The sequence below is a fragment of the Parasteatoda tepidariorum genome, chromosome 2, assembly GCF_043381705.1.
Source record: "Parasteatoda tepidariorum isolate YZ-2023 chromosome 2, CAS_Ptep_4.0, whole genome shotgun sequence".
Classification (NCBI taxonomy): Eukaryota; Metazoa; Arthropoda; class Arachnida; order Araneae; family Theridiidae; genus Parasteatoda; species Parasteatoda tepidariorum.
Window position 1 is genome coordinate 14,904,928 of NC_092205.1, and position 18,594 is coordinate 14,923,521.

Genomic DNA, 18,594 nt, shown 5'->3' on the forward strand with positions numbered 1-18,594 from the left:
ATAATTTGGTTGTATGATTATGTGATTTGTATTATAATTATAAGGCTTGGTATTATTACTTGTTGTTATAAATATAACTATAATTTGCAATTCCGAGAAAATTCTAAGTAGTTAACGACTGTGTAATTATTGCAGGTAAAGGTATAGTTATAACAATCATTTAGATTTCATGATGGTTCTAGATAACGGCCGTGCACTCATGCTTCATGTCAAGCAGAGTTGGTGCACTTCGCAAAGCTATAGGAGGTGTACAAGATATTAAGAAGCATCTCATAACTTTTATCACCTCATTTTATTTCCATTATCACTCTTGTCATAAAAATAACTACAAAAATCTTTGTCAAAAATAAAATAAAAATCGATACACATTAGAATCCAGGAATAATATTTAAACCAGGAAAAAAAAGATAATAAAGTTATCAAAACCTAATGAATCACTATTGAGGAAGAGGAAGCTGATAACATGAAAACCAGTTCAAACGCTTCGAATATTAGAGAAATCATTGAGGAATTGAAAGGTGTTAATTAGAACAACTATGCTTCATTTGACAATGAAGCTGTTTTTGATGGGTTTTTTTCACCCATTTTTCTCAGTAGTAATTAAAAGATTTTAATAACTGCTTTGTTCATTTTTTCATAAATTGTTCATTTGTGATCTCTGATTTGCATAATTTTGTTTTACTTGATCATAGCAAGAGTTTTAAATATATATATATTACAAGCTGGTATTACAGAACACCATGTGACTCAAATATAATAAATAAAGTGTTTTCAAACAAAACATCGAATAATTTGCTTAAGTTCTTACGCATGACACATTGGGCTTGCTTGTGAATGAATTTAAGGAAATTTACATGCCCAACTGCATTTTATTTAGCATAATTTTAATCCATAAAAGAGTTTCCCTCATTTCAATATCTATTAAAGTTTAATTTTTAATTGATTAAAATAATTTGCATTTTAAGATTAAATTTTCAACATTTAACTCATTAAAAAATCTTTCATTTTGTACAAGGTCCCTGAAACATAACCTTGTGCTGAAACTTATTAACTATTTTAAATCTGATAAACTAAACTAAGGTTTCTCGTTACTGAATCGGATTACTTTTATTCTCATGATGTTTGAATAGCGATAAACAATAAGACTTTAAACCACATTGTTTATGTCTGTTTCCAAGAACTGAGCGTAATGCTGATGAAAGCATTCATAATGGATCTCTTGAGAAAATCGAATTTTATCGTGCTCGAATCCCGGGACTTTTATCGAGCTCGAAGATGCTGCTTCAGCAACCGGTCTGCAAATGACTTGAAAATATATAAAGCTAAGTTACCCCAGATGAATCCTTTTTATTTATTACCAACTAATATCGAAAAATGTATTCGATTAAAAGCCACTCCTCCTGCATGCTGAGTATTGCAGCGTTTCTTTTATCCGTGTCAAAATGTTACACTGCACCTGCAACCACTTCTGCAAATAACAATTCCTGCATTTCAAGTACAAATGACTTTGATTTACATTGTTCATATCTGAAAAGCTTCGATGCGCTAAATTCTGTTCTTTCAAATTTGCAAGAGAATGTTGTATTAATGCAAATAAGTAATTTAAATTGGACTCATATACCTCTAAATGTGTTTCGAAATGTGAGCTTGAACACGCTGATTATTTCAAACAGTACGTTTGAATCATTTCAGAATTCTTCAACCGATCTTGGACTTCACCATTTATCTTTGGAAAATGTGTCATTCCAAACAAAACCGGTTTGGGAAGATTTTGAGCATTTAAGGAATTTGCAAACATTGTCCATGTATAATGTGACGCTCAACAGCACCATCGACTCCAGTTTTTGCCATTCGATTTCTAAATCGATAAAATCCGTGACAATAGCTGCTGGTAATGTAAGTGATATCAGACCAGACAGCTTCAGAGTGCTCACGAGTTTAACTTATCTGCGAATTTCTCATAATAAATTGAGAACTTTCCCAAAACTGGTGCTAAAGAACCCCTCTAGTTTGGAACATTTAAGACTTGAGTAAGTATCTAATTTTAATGGCTGTTTTCTTGTAATTCCTTTTAACACAATAAAAAAAATACACTTAATTATGTGTGATGCATTTCCGGAATCACTTTAAAAGTTACATATTATATTGTGAGACATATATTGTATTGTGAGACATATTTTATAGTTATTTATTATATTGTGAAAAGTTATATATTATATAATGACTTTACTTGGTATAACTTAAAGGAATGTCAACAAAAAGAGTGCAAGTTTATGGCGTATTGCGAGATTTTAATTATTCGATGCATATGAAAAAATTAGCAGCAATAAGCTTAAAATTCTTAAATTGCATTGCAGTAATTTATATCACAATATTTAGTAAACCTTAAAAAATTTAATGATTATAAGCAATTTCAATTACTTTTGCAAGAAATAGTATATTTGTTACCGTGAATCTCTGAAATATTTGTTATATCCGATTTGATATTAATTTATTCGTTGATAATTTTATATTTATTTGATATTTTAATATCTGCTAAGGATAGATTATAAGAAACATCAGTGTTCGGAAATATATACTGGGCAGTGGCACTTGACCTTAAAAAAACATTGATGTAAGGCATACCGGTCAAATATATATCACGCAGCTGCACGTAACTGGACCAAATATATATTTCGAACATTTACTAAAGCGACAATGTGATTATCAACATTAATCGCAGGAAGTCAACAACCACCCATTTCTGTCATTCACAGTAACAAGTACTTTGATTGGTTAAATACCAGAGATAAATTCAAAATGATTTACTAGAAGCTAATTTCGTCCAACTCAGCATCTGACCATATTTTAATATCTGCTGAGGATAGATTAGGAGAAACATCAGTGTTCAGAGTACCGGTTAAATGCAAACTGGGTAGTGGCTCTTGACCGTAAAAAAACATTGAAGTAGGGCATACCGGACAAATGCATACCGGCCAGGGTCACTGAAGCTTGAAAAAACTTTGATGTATGGCGTACCTGACAGTGGCACTTAACTGGACCCAGTATATATTTCGGACAATTACCAAAACGACTATGTGGTTATCAACATTCACCGTAGGAAGTCAACAATCACCAATTTCGGTCATTCACAGTAACACACTTATATATTTTTTTTATCAAATATTATTAATAAATCTTAAAATGGGTTGAAGTTAGTTGAAGTTTCTACTGAAAAATTTGTTTTTGACATTTTACGTGAAACATTTTTTCTTTTCACCTGTTAGGATTATGTAAGGAAGTTAGCTTATTTTAAATCAATACACAATATGAGCTAATATTACGAAAAAGTTACTCACAATGTTGGAAAACTTTACTATTTCTAGCAAAAACAAAAACAAAAATTTCCTTTTTAAATCTAAAAAAAACTTTCTGTTTGGCTGAAATTGATTCATCTTTTTCTGCTTGAATTCTGGATCTAACTACAGTAGGTTACTGCAATAGAATCAAACCATTACAAAATAAATCAATTTATGCATCATATAGAACACAGTTACCAGCATAAATAACTAAAATAAATTTGTAATAAAAACATTAAATTTGTCTAAAAAGAAACTATTGTCTTCTACACTCATAAAAATGTATAAAAACTGCAATGAATTGTCTCTTTAATTTTTAATCACTAACACACATATGTAACAACATTTATTAACACACATTTATAACAACATTTGATTTGATTTGTTGACAGTTCAATATGTTTTGATCACTCTGAACATAAAATTCCTATTCAACACTAAGATGTCAAATTTTAATAGTTTTGTGCTTTTTTTCTCCTCACTTAAATATTAATTTGGGCCCACCAAACCGTTTATTTTTTGTCTTGCTCTGTACTCTAAATATATATATTATAAGCTTTCATCATAAGGTAATAATTAATTACTTTTTAAATTCTCATTAGTATAATTTTTCATTTTTTTATTATAAAAATATAAAATCGTTTTTTAATAATACTTCTATCCCTTGCTCTTATTATAATAAATGATATTTGAAATTCTTTATTATAATAAATGACTTTTGTTTTAATAATATAATAAATTCTAGCATAAAAAATCTTTATTGAAGTTTTAACAATAAATAGTTTACAAGAAAGCAAAATTATATTTTTAGACATGCATATTTGCCTTGCAACATTTATCTGTTTAAATAATAAAAAAATTACCATAAAAGACATGAAAAAGAGTTTGCTTTGAAACTGAAGAAAATAAGCTTTATTTTTCAAAAAACTACTCTTAAAGGAATAAAAAGAAAATAAAACACTTTTTGAAATGTAATACTTTCGGTTATTTACATTCAATAAACTTTTGCTTATCCTACAATAAAGCTTATCTTCTTTCTTTAATCAATCATGTTTCAAAATCATTTATCATCACTGATGGTGATAGTTTATCAACACAGCATCCGATTCCCTTTCATTTCCAACTTCTATTTTAAATGAATTATTTTCGTAATGCCTTTAGAGGCGGTATGAGGTTCGTAGCCAAAATAATTGTTTACTATTGTCATTCGTTTCATATATGCCATATAAAAAATGTAGACTTCGTGACGCATGGTTTAGACCGTGCAGAAAAAATGCAGACACGACGCTTTTTTTGTGTCATGGAGCTATGGTCCGATTGCACCGATTATTGCCTGGGAATGTGCTTTTCCCCGTCTTGGTGATCACTTGCAGTCATTTAAGAACTTATGTACAGTGCGCAAAACAAAAAAACGGACCACCACGAATAACTTTTAATATAATGATCGGATTTTCACATTCTAGGACCTTAATGTTACTAGGGTGTAACCTTAACCATTAAAAATTAAACTAAAAAAGTCTTGTATTTAAAATTCTATTTCTCAGGAACTATTCCACCGGTTTTGCTCAAAGTTTGTATTTCGCCATGTAAAATTACAAACTTTAAATTGATGTAAAAAATTTTATACCTTACAATTCAGAATTTTGTTGACAATTACTTAAGAAAATAATGAAAAATAGTAAATATGCAGTAAAATTTATTTTTTCCATGGAATTATCCTTGAGTAAACGCATTTTATAAGTGCGTGCAAAAACTTTTCAACTCTCTTAAAAAGTTCTCGCGATATGGCGAAGTACGCAAAAAGTAAGATTAACATTAAGAGGTTCAAATTTCGGACCGATCTCCTAACTAAACAATGGAGACCTTATTCCCTAGATTGCGGCTACTCCCTATATTTTGGGGTTCAAAAATCTGAATCCATCGAAAAAAAGGTATATTTATTCAGAGAAAATACGTTTTTGTGCTTGATTTCATAACTTAAAATGTCATCTGCACTTAGTAATTAGAACATTTGAGGTCACCCCCTCGAGTCATTAAGATTAAGTCATAGAACGTGAAGATCCAATCATTAGATCAAAAGTTATTCAAGGTGGTTCGTTTATTATTTCGTGCACTGAACTCAAACAAAACCAGTCACAAGTCTTAATTGCTCATGACTGATTTGAAGAACATTCCAGAGAATGATTTGGACAACTAGATCGCACATTTATGGAATACAATTGATGGCTCATTTCGGGGACAAAACCCTGCACTCACAAAACTTTCGTAATTAGGAGCATTCAATGATGTTGCATAGCTGAATATTCTTGCAAGAGTCCATGACACTAATTACTTGTTGAGTTCATGACACTAACTGCTTGTTGAGTCCATGACACTAACTACTTGTTGAGGGCATGACATTAACTACTTATTGAGTCCATGACACGTCGAATTGCTGAGTTCCGTATAGCTAGAGGAGTATAGCATTTCGTATATAATTCCGTATAGCTTGATAAAGTGCTATTCCGTGAGATAGATCCCCTCAGTGTATAGTAAGGGTGATAAAATCTTGGATATTTTATTTTAATTTAAAAGTTTCTTCTTACAGTTAGAAAAATATAACATATGAAATTATGAAACCAAAAATAAATATTTTTAAAACATTACTTTTATCCTTAAAATACACATTTTTATGCCAATTGAGAAAACATTTAAATTTTAAAAACATATTTTAAAGCATATATCAACAGAAACCTTTTATTACATCTATATCTTTTTTAATTACCAGATTTAGCAATTTATTGAAAACAAAGTATAAGAAAAAATTAAATTTTGTATCTCTATTTCTCAAATAAATATTTATCACTAAAGAATACATTTTGTTTCGAACTGAATTAAGATAATGATACACGGAAAAAACTGAAATTAGAATAGAAAATTCCCTAAATAGACAAACGGTTCCTTTAAATTCTCTCAAAATTTGTTTACAAATTATACTACACAAAATAACTTTTTTTTTCAATTTGCATTTCATGTAATAAAAGTCATTAGAAACACGTTTCCCACAATGATAACAAACACATGAAAATCTATACAGCATTGTCACAACACAATTACTATTTTATTTCTTCTAAAACTATATAATCATTCAAAACAAAACGAAAAATTTATTAACTCTGAAAACATATTTTTATGAGATTATCTATTAAAGCGTAAATTGGTGTAATATAATTCAAGAAGATGCGTTTGCATTAATTTTACGATTTAATAAGTTTCTCATTTTTTGCAATATTCTGCAAAGAATTTAAATCATGCTTATTTTCCAAAGGCGAACACAAATAGATAATTATCTTTATTTTCTCACGGCACTGTTACATTTTACTTGCTAAAAATACTTATTATACTTTTACATCGGCCAGATATGTTACGAAAGCATGTTTCATTAAATAAAGTAAACAATAAACAATCAAGTGCTGCATTTAAGTTTTATTTGTTTTCACGAAGTTAATTTTTTATGGATACATCGTTAATGAATATATAAAACCATCTTTCAGATTTTGAACTGTAGAAACGTTTTGTGTCACAAAAAGAATAGTTAAGGAATTTGTCTGTATGTAAAGGAGTTATTCTTGCGTTAACAAACAGAAATTTAAAAGCAATAATGAAAATTAAACTTTTTCTCTTTCGCAAGACTTGTCACGGATTATGCATGCGTAATTTTTGGTACTTCTTCATTCGAATTAAAAAATGTATTAAGTATTGTATTTACCAAAAGAATTTTTGAATGTTGGTTTTATTCCTAATTTTTTGATATAATACTCATGAAAAGTCCATTCTCATTATTTGAGTGCAATAAGATAAGACTCGGAATGTAAAAAGAAAAAATATATAAATAACTCAAATTAAAAACAGTATGTTTTTAAGAAAATTTTACTATTTTTGACTGAGAGAATCAATTTTAGTACGTTTTATAATTCTCTTTTATTTTCTAAATATTCTTAGATTCTCTTGAGTCATATTGTTTTTAAATTACTTAAGTATTCCTAAAAAAGATATTTGTTCTCTAAAATTCATTTTTAAGTTTTGTTGGCAATGCGACGAACTTTTTTTATAAAATTTCAATTTAGTTTAGAGTCTTATTGTTTTTATTCTGATTGAAAGATTTAATATTATTATTATTTTCTTTTCAAAAATTAATTCCAAAACTTTTGTGCTGTTATGAAATATATGAATAGGATAAGCTTTTTTCAAAAATGTACGAGCTTTAGCGTTAATTAAAATAAATAGGAATTTTAATCAAAAAATAACATTTCCTTTTTATTTCAATTAATTTATGACTTCGTTTGGAAGTTATTTAATGAAAAAAAATGGAAGAAAACATTTTTGATTATTTTAATGAATGCAAATAAAATTTTAGATTTTATAAAAGTATCAAAACAAAATGCTGCTTAAGCCAAAACGAAATATATAACATGGAGGATACTTTTTTCTGAAGTGACGAATTCGGATTATTTATATTTAAAAAAATAGGGTATCAGCAATCTATTTTTTAAATTTAAAAAAAAAATGAAAAATTCAAATTTTTTAAATCTTTAAGGCTTTTTTATTTTAGTATATTTTCAAAAAAAATTTTCTTAATGCTTACAATATTTATTTTAACAATTTTGTGCATTCATTTGTTTATATTTCAATTAGAACATTTCTTGTAGATTATTTTGTAAAAAAGTAGAAAGAAAAGGTCAAAAATTCCTATTAGGTTTATATAACATGCTGTAAAAATTGCTGTACAATTTAAATAAGTGTATTATACTTAAGATACAAAAGTTTACTTCAATGATTTATCTTAGATAGAAAAAATTCCTTATGAATTTAATTAAGATTAAAACACAAAATTATCATCTATGAGAAAAGACACTTTAAAGTCTTCTGATCAAGTTTCTGTTTATGGCAACCTAAAATCATTCATAACTTTTGTAAAAATGCACATAGGGAGATGATTTTTTTACAGTGCATTTGAAGTTTTATTATAAGCAATAAAAAAATATCGATATTTTGGTCATTTTTTTAGTACCTTAAGTAAGAAATAGTAAATGAGAAACTTGTTAACAACGATAACCTTTATATCATGTATTATTTCTGACTGGGAAACGATTCATATCTTAATTTTAAAAACATCAATACAACTGGAAACATCTAAACTATCACTCTCTTATTTTTTACTTACTGATTTTCTTAAATATATTTTTTGGTATCAAATCAAGCGCGAGCTTTTAAAATGAAAATTTCGAAAGCAAAATTTTTCTACAAGATTTCATAAACAGTCATTAATGAAAGCAAAAAAAGTTAGAAGAATATATTAGTGAAAAAAAGCACTTTAAATAGCAATATTTATCATACTGAAATTTCAAAATGAAATTCAGCGAGTTAAATTTTAACTAGTTGTTGCAATTCAGCGAATTGTATATCATCTCGCATGGTTTTTATATACTACAAGTTAAATAGTTAATAATTCTCGATAAAGTAATCGAATATCCATTTTTATTATTATCACCCTCCTCATACATTTTTCTACACCCTCTCATAATTTCAAGTTCCTAAGTATGCGCATACTGTAAATATGCGTATTTCTAAGTTATTTGTAATAAATTTCTAGGTATACTGTATACATATTTCTAAGTATACTGTATGCGTATTTCTAAGCATACTGTAATAAATACGCATTTTCTCCTGACTTTCCCCGTATATTTAGCTATTTAAAGCTGTTTTGTTGACAAAAGTTTTTTTTCTCACACTAATCATCAATTGATTAAAATCGACAGTTGAAATAAAAAAATTTTGTCATGCGACTTTTCTTACTGTACGATAACTCGCCTTTCTCAGATCATTAAACGATTGTTTTTTATACTTGCACTTAATTTTCAACAATTATTTTACTTACCATTATTTTGAAAAAGCAGGAAAAATTCATTTATTTTTATAAATAGGAATGTTCACGAAATATTAAAATTTATTTTAGTGAGTTTCATTATTTTTAACTTCATGCGTTTCAACAAGGATCATAAGTCTCATGATCAGACCACTATAGGTTTAAATATTTTTACATTAAAATACGATTTCAATATCTACGACTTATAAGGTAAAAGCAGTTTCAGACTTTTCTCCACTAGACCCGTGGTGGCTCAGAGTTCTAGCTGAGCACAATGATGTGCTCCTGGTTCGAATCCCCGCGATGATTGGGCAATGCGAATTCATCTACCAGATTTATTTCGTAACTCTCGCGGAGAAAACGCGTTTCCATATGGTAAAAGTCAGTTAAGACTGCAAATTTACTTTGTAACTTTAAGAGAGAAAATTTGATTTCGTGTGTTTAAAACTATTGTGACAACGGATTTTCTCCGTAACTTTTACATAAAAAGTTGGTTTTGGCATGGTAAAAAACCAATTTGACTGCGAATTTTCTTCGGAATTTCTAAGGAAAAACTTTTTTTTTGTATGGTAAGAAACCATTCTGATTACTGATTTGCTTCGGAATTTCTAAAGAAAAAAATTCTTCTTCTATGGTAAAAAACTGTTCTGATTACGGATTAACTTCGGAATTTCTAAGGAAAAAGTTATTCTATGGTAAAAACCATTCTGACTACTGATTTACTTCATAAGTTTTACGGTTTTGCACAAACAATTTAGCTTGTGATTAAAAATCATAAATGTACATGATTTTTTTTTACAGTCAAGCAAAAAAATTTACGTAAAGTAGAAATCCCAAAACATGGACGTCAGCAGCGCTTAAAATTTCTTATCTTGGATTTTCTTAATTTTTATGAGTATTGAAGACTACTTTGAAAAAACAAATTTTAGCAAGGAAATAAATTTTAATCATTCTTATTATGCACATCGGAAATGGAACCTTCATTTTTAACATTTCAGTAGTTCTTCGTCTGTATTTTCATTATTTATGATAATCATTTCGTCATGAAGCAAACTGTTTTTTGACGAAATGAAAATTCTTACAAGTTTAATGCAATTATTTCCACACTCACGCGTGAAGTTTCAGAGGATTTGGAGGGTTCACCAACACTTTTTTATTTAAGTAAAAACCGTTAACAGTGTCTGACGGAAAGATATAGAAGTTAGAGCTTTTTATAAATTAAAACTACCAGGTTCAATTTCCGGTGAATACTGGATACTCATACTCCTATTATTTCCTCTCGAGTTCTTAAAAAAAGTATTGATAGGTTGTATTATTCTTAATGAGTTAGTTGAAATTATTATCCTCAAACAGGCGAAGATAGTAATATCATAAATTGTAAAAATTGTTCTATAGCATTACACAGAAACCTGTTTTGTAACAAATTAAGAAATTTTAGTGAATTTTGAATATTATATTGTACAGATGTAGTCTTTGTATCTTCACTCTGGAAAATAGGATTTTTATTGTAAGTGCAAAGAACAAAATAACACAGTTATTCTAAAAATCATTTGAGAAAACTAAAGTATCTAAATTTTCTTATCTAAGATTGAGATGGACTCTCGTTAAATAAAAAAAATTTATAAAACACTAGTGAATCGTGGTATAAAAGACTAAAAAGACGTTTACAGAGGGGATAAACTTGGCAAAAACTCTACGAGCAAAGAAAAGTGGAGTACTTCAGAAATTGCCTTATCAGTTTTATTTTATTTCCATTTTTAAATGGAAGGGAATTTGATTTGCGGACTCTAAGTTCATCGATGACGGTAATACTAAATAAAATACTATTCTGTAACATTATTTAAAATTAAACCAGATAATGTTTCCAAGTATTTTTAACACCACTTTAAAATTTTATGGAAATTTATTCATCAAGATAATCTAACATCGTCAACAGTTAGCCTATAATATTTATAATAATAATTGCTAAAACTTAGCTTGAAACTAACCGATATTGATTACAAATTACATGTTGATCACCTTACTTATGAATATAACCTTGATTAATTAAATGCTATGACATCACTTATACTGTTTTAAAATGTCTTTTATCTTTCTTCAATAACTCAAATATTCACAAAAAAATATAATATTTTTTTAAATTTATATAAATATGAAGCACATTAAGTATTTAAAAAAAGAAGAATTTAAGGTAAAAATAGAATGCCTTCCACAGGAAATTCAAAACTCGCATTCTGAGTTCTCATTCACAGTCTTCTTCTCATCTTCAGAAATTGACTAATGAGGCAGCTGACAACTCCTAGAGATGAATAGCGCAGCTCAAAAATATTAATTTAACCGCCAAATGATATAGATTTGTCACCTTTTGATAGTGAATTTTGCAGTTGTCATTTGTGTAATTACATCTTGCATTCTATTTAGCCAAAATTCTAAAAACATGAAACATGTGATCTGGAACTCTAAATTTACATAATGCATCACGTTTCTTTTGATTATGTAAAAGAAATATATTATGTAACAAATTCTAAAATGAATTTAAGTTTTTAATTAACATATATCTACTTCAACTTTTACATGGCAGCCCATGGAACAGAAATCTTTATATTTATTTGTAGGTGAGCCTATGGAGTAACGCAGTGGACTGTTTGTTAAAACACGGTTCTCAGTAGATCCCCAAAATCAAGCATCATTAATAGCTTTAATCAAACAGCGAAGGGACCAAGGATGCGTGGTATAGATCCTCAGTTAAGTGCGAGGCCGGGTTAGCCTGGTTAGCAGGGCTCTGGACTCACGCTCGTGAGAACGGGAGATCGAGCACACCCAACCGAATAACAAATAGTGATAGGCGCAAGTAAATCTGTCCTCCACAAAGTCTTCCATATTCCCATAACAAATCAATAACTCTGGAGGTACTGTATTGGAGATAGATCGTTCTTTGATTCAGATCAAAATTTCGATCAGTGAATGAATGAATCTATGAATGGGTCCGCTCTCTAAACAGGTGTGACGTATGAATGTGGCAGAAGTCGAATTTTTAGACATAGATGGCGCCACTGGAAAAAAATCGCATCCCCATTGCCATATGGCCGATGACAACAACAACAATCGTTAAATGCTTCACTGCGTCACCAATAGAGAATTCTGCAGCTCAAGTGAGGGGTGAATGACATACTAGTACTAGCAACACCATGAAAAAAAATTCTAAATTTTATATGCTAAAGTTAGACTTTTGAGGTTTCATGTTTTATACGACAAGAATATCTAATACTACAATGCATGATAAAATAACTGTACTACTAAAAGAAAGCACTTCAAATTAATTGGTGGAAAATTATTTATCTGTAAAACAATTCTAAAACAATTGAAATGAAAATGAAATGAAAACTACTTTAAAATGAATTATGATTAATTTATTGAAATAAATCAATATGAGAAATAAAATTTTTAAAAAATAGATTGGACATCAGAAAAACAAATAAAAATTTCTTACAAAATGTAAATGAAAAGAATCTAAATTTTCAGAAATTACATAATTGTGCTTCAAACTATTCGATTCACGATCCCATTCGATTCATAAAAACTAAAACAAACACAGCGAATAAAAGAAAATCTTAAAATAGCAGCAATCTTGATTCTAAATGCCAGGTACACATTAATGAAAAAAATATAAGTCCTATAACAAAAAATAGAGAGATTAAAATTTTAAGATAAAATAAGCATTAAGGTGTAATTCTCACATTTAAAAGTTTCGCACATTTCATCATGTTTCAAATTCTATGCGTACCGTAATCACATACTATTAATCTTTTCCCTTCGAAGTATGATAGTACTTGCAGTACAGGACCATCTGTTGCACCAGCCGTAAGACAACCCAATTCAAAATTTTTGATGGCTTTCCATTGATGGACCAACATAATCTTGATGGCAACCATGAATAATTCAATCACGAACCATTATATTTTTTGATGGAAACCAACATAAGTAACCATCACCCCAATGTAGGAATTCGGACTGATTTATGATGGTCCAACATAAGAATAGCAACTTGTTTTGATGGTTTGTTCATGTTGTACCATCAGAAATTTCCATCATAGATTCTTAGCAATCAACTGTTGGAACCATCATGAAGCACCATTACCCCAATGTAGGAATTCGGACTGATTTATGATGGTCGAACATAAGAATAGCAACTTGTTTTGATAGTTTGTTCATATTGAACCATCAGAAATTTCCATCATAGATTCTTAGCAATCAACTGTTGGAACCATCATGAAGCACCATTACCCCACTGTAGGAATTCGGTCTGATTTATGATTGGCCAACATAAAAAAGCAAATGGTTGTGATGGTATATTCCTGCTGAACCAACAAGATTTTGCATTAAACCGTCATGGAAATGTATTATTGTACCATTATGGACCATCACGGATCGTCATGGATTGTTGGTTCATGAGAACTAAACTTCTCTTGATGGTTAACCGTCCTAATATTAAAGTAATATTTTCCATCATGGAATGATGGAAGTTTGTTTACTTTTCAGAAACCATGAAGGCAGAATGGAAAATGTTGGATGATGGTGATCATCAAATGTTGTTGGACCATCATGAATCGCACTGAAAACAACATAAACCATCAACTTTTTTAATGGGATCATCAAGAAATTTGACTTGGGAAGAATTGAAAAACGAATTTCTCAAACCTTGCGGAAATTGCCAGTAATGTTTTTGTCTGCAAGGCCAAAATAAATTTATTTCATCCGCTGACGTACTTGTAAGCAATACTTAACAAACAAATAATCAAACCGTGCAGGAAATTTAAAACAAATAGACCGGTGTCTTTAAAAAAATTTGTAAAAGCATGAAATATTACCCCAGTATTTTTTCAATTTAAAAGTATCAAAACTACTACAACGAAACATTTAAGAATATGTGATCTTAATAGCAATACAATTTTATAGCTTCTTGTCATTTTTACGACCCAATTACCATCCAATTTTGTTTTTAAACTTCTATAAATACGTCATTAATGTTTCAAAATAAGAAGCAAATTGTTATAATGATGTTTTTTATGCTCTTTGAAATTGAAATAATTATGTACCTCAAGAGAATTATTTTTCAAAACTGTTATGTTAATGTGACAGCATGTTTCTTTTTTTAAATGTGTGGAACAAAATCGATTATATGCTTTCTTTAAGAACTCAGATCTACAGTAAAATAGAAAATTTTATTTATTATGCTAAAGTATTTCTCACGTTAATTTTCTTTTAGATGAAAGAAATCGCTTCTCAGTTTTTATAACATGTAATAATGTTTGTAAAATATTCTGTAAATGTTTATGAAAAGATATTAAAATATTTAATTCTTACAGAGTTGCTCGCATATTTCATCCATTAACTATATACGCTAGAGAAATAACTAGTTTACTTATTACGAATTTAACTAGTTTACTTATTTTACGTGAGAATGAATTTGAAATAATTTAAAACTTATATTTAATTACAAGCTGGAAAAAAAAGTATGGTGTGCCGTGATTCGAGGGGTGATACTTTATTCCTGCTAAATAATTAGTGTTGATATTTTAAGTTACAAAAGCATATTCAGAAATGTATTTTCTTTGATTGTGTCTAAACTTTTTATTTGAGGACCGGGATAGCCTGGTTGGTAGGGCACTGGGCCCATGTCGAAGGGTTCGTGGGGTTTGATCCCCGCCGGCCGAAGACTACCGGTGAAGTAAATGGTGACTGATGCACATTAAATCTGTCTAGTCGCAAAGTCCTCCATGTTCCTATAACAAATCAATACCACTGGAGATACTGATCTAAGAGTTTCCTTGTCTTCTGGATTGGTTCAAAAATTACAGGGCTACTGAGTTGCACATTAGTAGTCGTAAACCCAAAATTGGGTCGGCTGTTCAACGACGGATGTAAGATATAAGATATACTTTTTATTTGGAAGATTCAATTTTTTTAAATATTAACTCTCCGAGTAACAATCTGATTTTATTTTAACTATCTGGAAAACATTGTTGTAATGATTTGAGTCAATAGTCAAAAGTTTTTGGCACAGTTATTATTTTTTCAGATTAGTTTTGTTAAAAAGTACTGCATAATTGACTTAATTTTACTACTGTAAAGTTATCTGTGAAGTTAAAGAATTTTCAACATTTAGTGATCAAAGTTAAATGTCGTGGTATCATATATGTCTAGATTTTTTAATCAAAAATCATTCACTAAATTTTGAAGCTATTTTTGAATAATACAAAAAAAATATATAAGTATATGCAATCTGGGTTTAAATTTTGAAAATTCAAAATATAAACGAACTAAAGTAAATTTTATTTATTTGAAAACGCAAATTTAAAAACGTTATTTTTTTCGTAATTAAGATTGTAATAATATTAAACTTTACTGAATAATTATTTATTAATTTGATAACGAAAGGAATTGTTTTTACAGTTATATTAAGATTAGCATAAGCAAAAAAATGTAAAACATATTTCACCTACACAAAATAAAACACATCCCACGTTATGTTGAAGATAACAAACAAAGAATATTAATTCTTAATCTACTAACTGAATATAATTATTTTCTTTATTAAATCCTCGAGTGTTTAAAATTTATTTATAAATTTGCTGGCTCACTTAACTTTTGTGCTTTTCGATGAATTTAATATCCAGCTTTAAACCTCGCAGGAATATACCCCCTCAAATCTGTGCTTTGTTTTTAATTAAAACATTAAAATCTCTTTCATGCTGAAAGAACAAACACTTATTTCTTTTTATAAATTTCAGTTACAACAGAATCTATTCTCTTCCATCGGGTGTGTTTGACAATCTCTCAAATTTAAAAGTTCTGAGTCTCAGTAATAACTCAATCTCAACTCTTGCAGAAGAAGTATTTTCACCCGTTTGGAGACCAGATGTTCATGTTGAATTAAGAGGTAATTATTTAGTAATTATTAAGAGGTATTTATTAAATATGTTTCTTATTATAGATAATATCGTTTTACTAATTTTGAAAGCAAAGTTGATTTTTTAAAACCTAATATTATATTATCCCAATTTGTCTAGTTACAATGGTATTTATATCCTATTAAGGAAGTATTTTTAGCAGGGATAACCTGGTTGGCAAGGCACTGAACTTACGATTGTGAGAACGGGAGTTCGAATCCAGCGGGCTGAAGACTGTCCGTGCAGTACATGGCGACTGGTGCACGTTGAATCTGCTGGGTTCCAAAGTCCTTCATGTTCCCATAACAAATCAGTACCACTGGAGGTACTGTATTGGAGATTGATCGTTCTCTTGTTCGGGTCAAAATTACGATCTGTGGATGTATGAATGGGTCCGCCCTATAAATGGGTGTGATGTATGGGTGTGGCAGAAGTCGACTTCTTGGCTAAAGATAGCGCTACTGGAAAACAAGAATAATCGCAACCGATCTGCCATTATGGCCGGCGGCATCAACACTAGGAAATATTTTAGATTACGTGGAGGGAAAAGTTTCAAAAAGAATCTTAAATGTTTTTTTCTTATTTTTTGTTTATAATTCTAAAAATGTATCCAATGAAGGTGTATATTAACAAATCGGAAATTCTTATCCAGTGCTGTTAAAATTGATAATTTTTCGAAAATAAAAAAAATTGTTTTATTTTTGAAATGGAAAGTTTTTAATTGTAAGGTATGCAATTTTACATCATTTTAAAAAATACAGATTTATAAAATTTGACTGAATTTAGAAAACGTAAAATTTAAGTGAAGTCAGTCGAATAGTTCTCGAGAAGTCGAATTTTAAAAATTTGGACGTTTTTAAAATTTGATTTCTCAGGAATCACTCTACCGATTTTGTGCAAATTTTTTTGGCATGAAAGAAATAATAATTTGTTTTTAAATTGATGTAAAAAATTGTAAAAGCAAATAATTGTAAAAGAATGATGTAAATAACTGTTAAGTTATTCAGGATGGCTCATTTTCCTTCTCCCTCTTCTTTTTTCGCATTGTACATCCCAGAGTAAGGTGAATTTGACAACATTATTTAATAGTCACCCCAAAATGTAGTGGTATTTAGAATTCAGAAAATGTTATCCAAGAAATAAATTATATGGATATTGATAATTATAAATTGTAGCTGGAGCTATAATTCTTCATATTAACTTAAAGATTTAAATAAAGTGTGTTAGCTGTTGAAAGTTAATAAGGATTATTTCATAAAAAAGCGCATTGCAACAACCCTTTTTAAGGTATGCAAATGTTTGTAATAAGGTTGCAAATAAGGTATATTATAAGGTAATTCTTTTCCCTTTTTAAAGAATCGTCAGCTCCACAAAGCTTTGTAAGGTTGCAAATAAGGTATTTATAAGGTATTGTTTAAGATATACATAAGGTTGTAATAAGGTTGCAAATGTAAGGAATTGTTTGCAAATGTTTTAAGTAGTTGAAGTAAGATAGATAGTCTATGGATGCAATTATGCAATTTTGATTTCCGCTCAACTCGACAACATTGAGAAGATTTCCTGACATTATTATAAAGGCTTGCAATAAATTCCAATTAATTTTAAGTATATAAAAAATAAAATATTTACGAACTTAAAAAAATTTCTATAAACTTTATTTACAAATTTTAATTTCTTTACAGATAACCCCATTAAATGTGATTGCAAGCTGCAATGGGCAGTGACATCTTCGAGAAAACCTTTGGATATAGTTGGACAATGCGCTCACCCTAAAGCCCTCTACGGAAAACAAATCAAAGATCTAAAAGCCGAAGATTTATCTTGTTGATTCCAGCTGCTGTTTCGATGAAATATCGTTTTTAATCTAATTTCATATTTCTTCCAAAGTTAAAATTCTAATATCTACTCTTACTCACTATTTTCTTATTGTAAATACCGACGATATAGTTCTTATCCAATGCAATTAAATTTTATGAGAAAAAAAAATAAAATTGAAATATTCCCTTCTCGTATACTGTTCTACTTGTATTTTCATTTTAAATATTTCTCTATATTTCTTCAATACTATTTTTATTATCTTTTCAAAATTGATAGTTTGCATTATTAAAGTTTACCAAGAGATTATTTTAATTCTTTAACATTTCCCCCTCATATACTGTTCTACATGTGAATTTATTTGAACCCTAAGATTTTCATTATAAATATTTTTCTTCATTTTCTCTTATGTTATTTTTAATATCTTTTTCAAAAATTATTGTTTTTATTATTAAATAATACAGTTTGCCAGTAGATAACTTTAGAAGATAAAATAAGATTTAAGTTTATTGCAATCTAATCAGAAAATGAATTCAATTTACAAAAGCAGAAAAGAGACAAAGAAGTAAATGAACTATTAAAACAT

General features: G+C 28.9%; 1 protein-coding gene across 1 annotated transcript; it reads left to right on the forward strand.

Annotated features, from left to right (window-relative positions):
• Positions 1-1,087: 1,087 nt before the first annotated feature.
• LOC107448834 (carboxypeptidase N subunit 2) lies at positions 1,088-18,203 on the forward strand. Its single transcript, XM_021147747.3, has 3 exons — positions 1,088-2,030; positions 16,035-16,183; positions 17,876-18,203. Exons 1-3 carry the CDS (start codon positions 1,375-1,377, stop codon positions 18,019-18,021), a joined length of 951 nt encoding a protein of 316 aa, XP_021003406.1. The 5' UTR covers positions 1,088-1,374; the 3' UTR covers positions 18,022-18,203.
• Positions 18,204-18,594: the final 391 nt, after the last annotated feature.

Coding starts and splice junctions, on each gene's coding strand:
- LOC107448834 (XM_021147747.3), top strand. CDS start 1,375: ATGTATTCGATTAAAAGCCACTCCTCCTGCATGCTGAGTATTGCAGCG. Junction 2,031..16,034: donor TTGGAACATTTAAGACTTGA/GTAAGTATCTAA, acceptor TATAAATTTCAG/TTACAACAGAATCTATTCTC. Junction 16,184..17,875: donor TGTTCATGTTGAATTAAGAG/GTAATTATTTAG, acceptor ATTTCTTTACAG/ATAACCCCATTAAATGTGAT.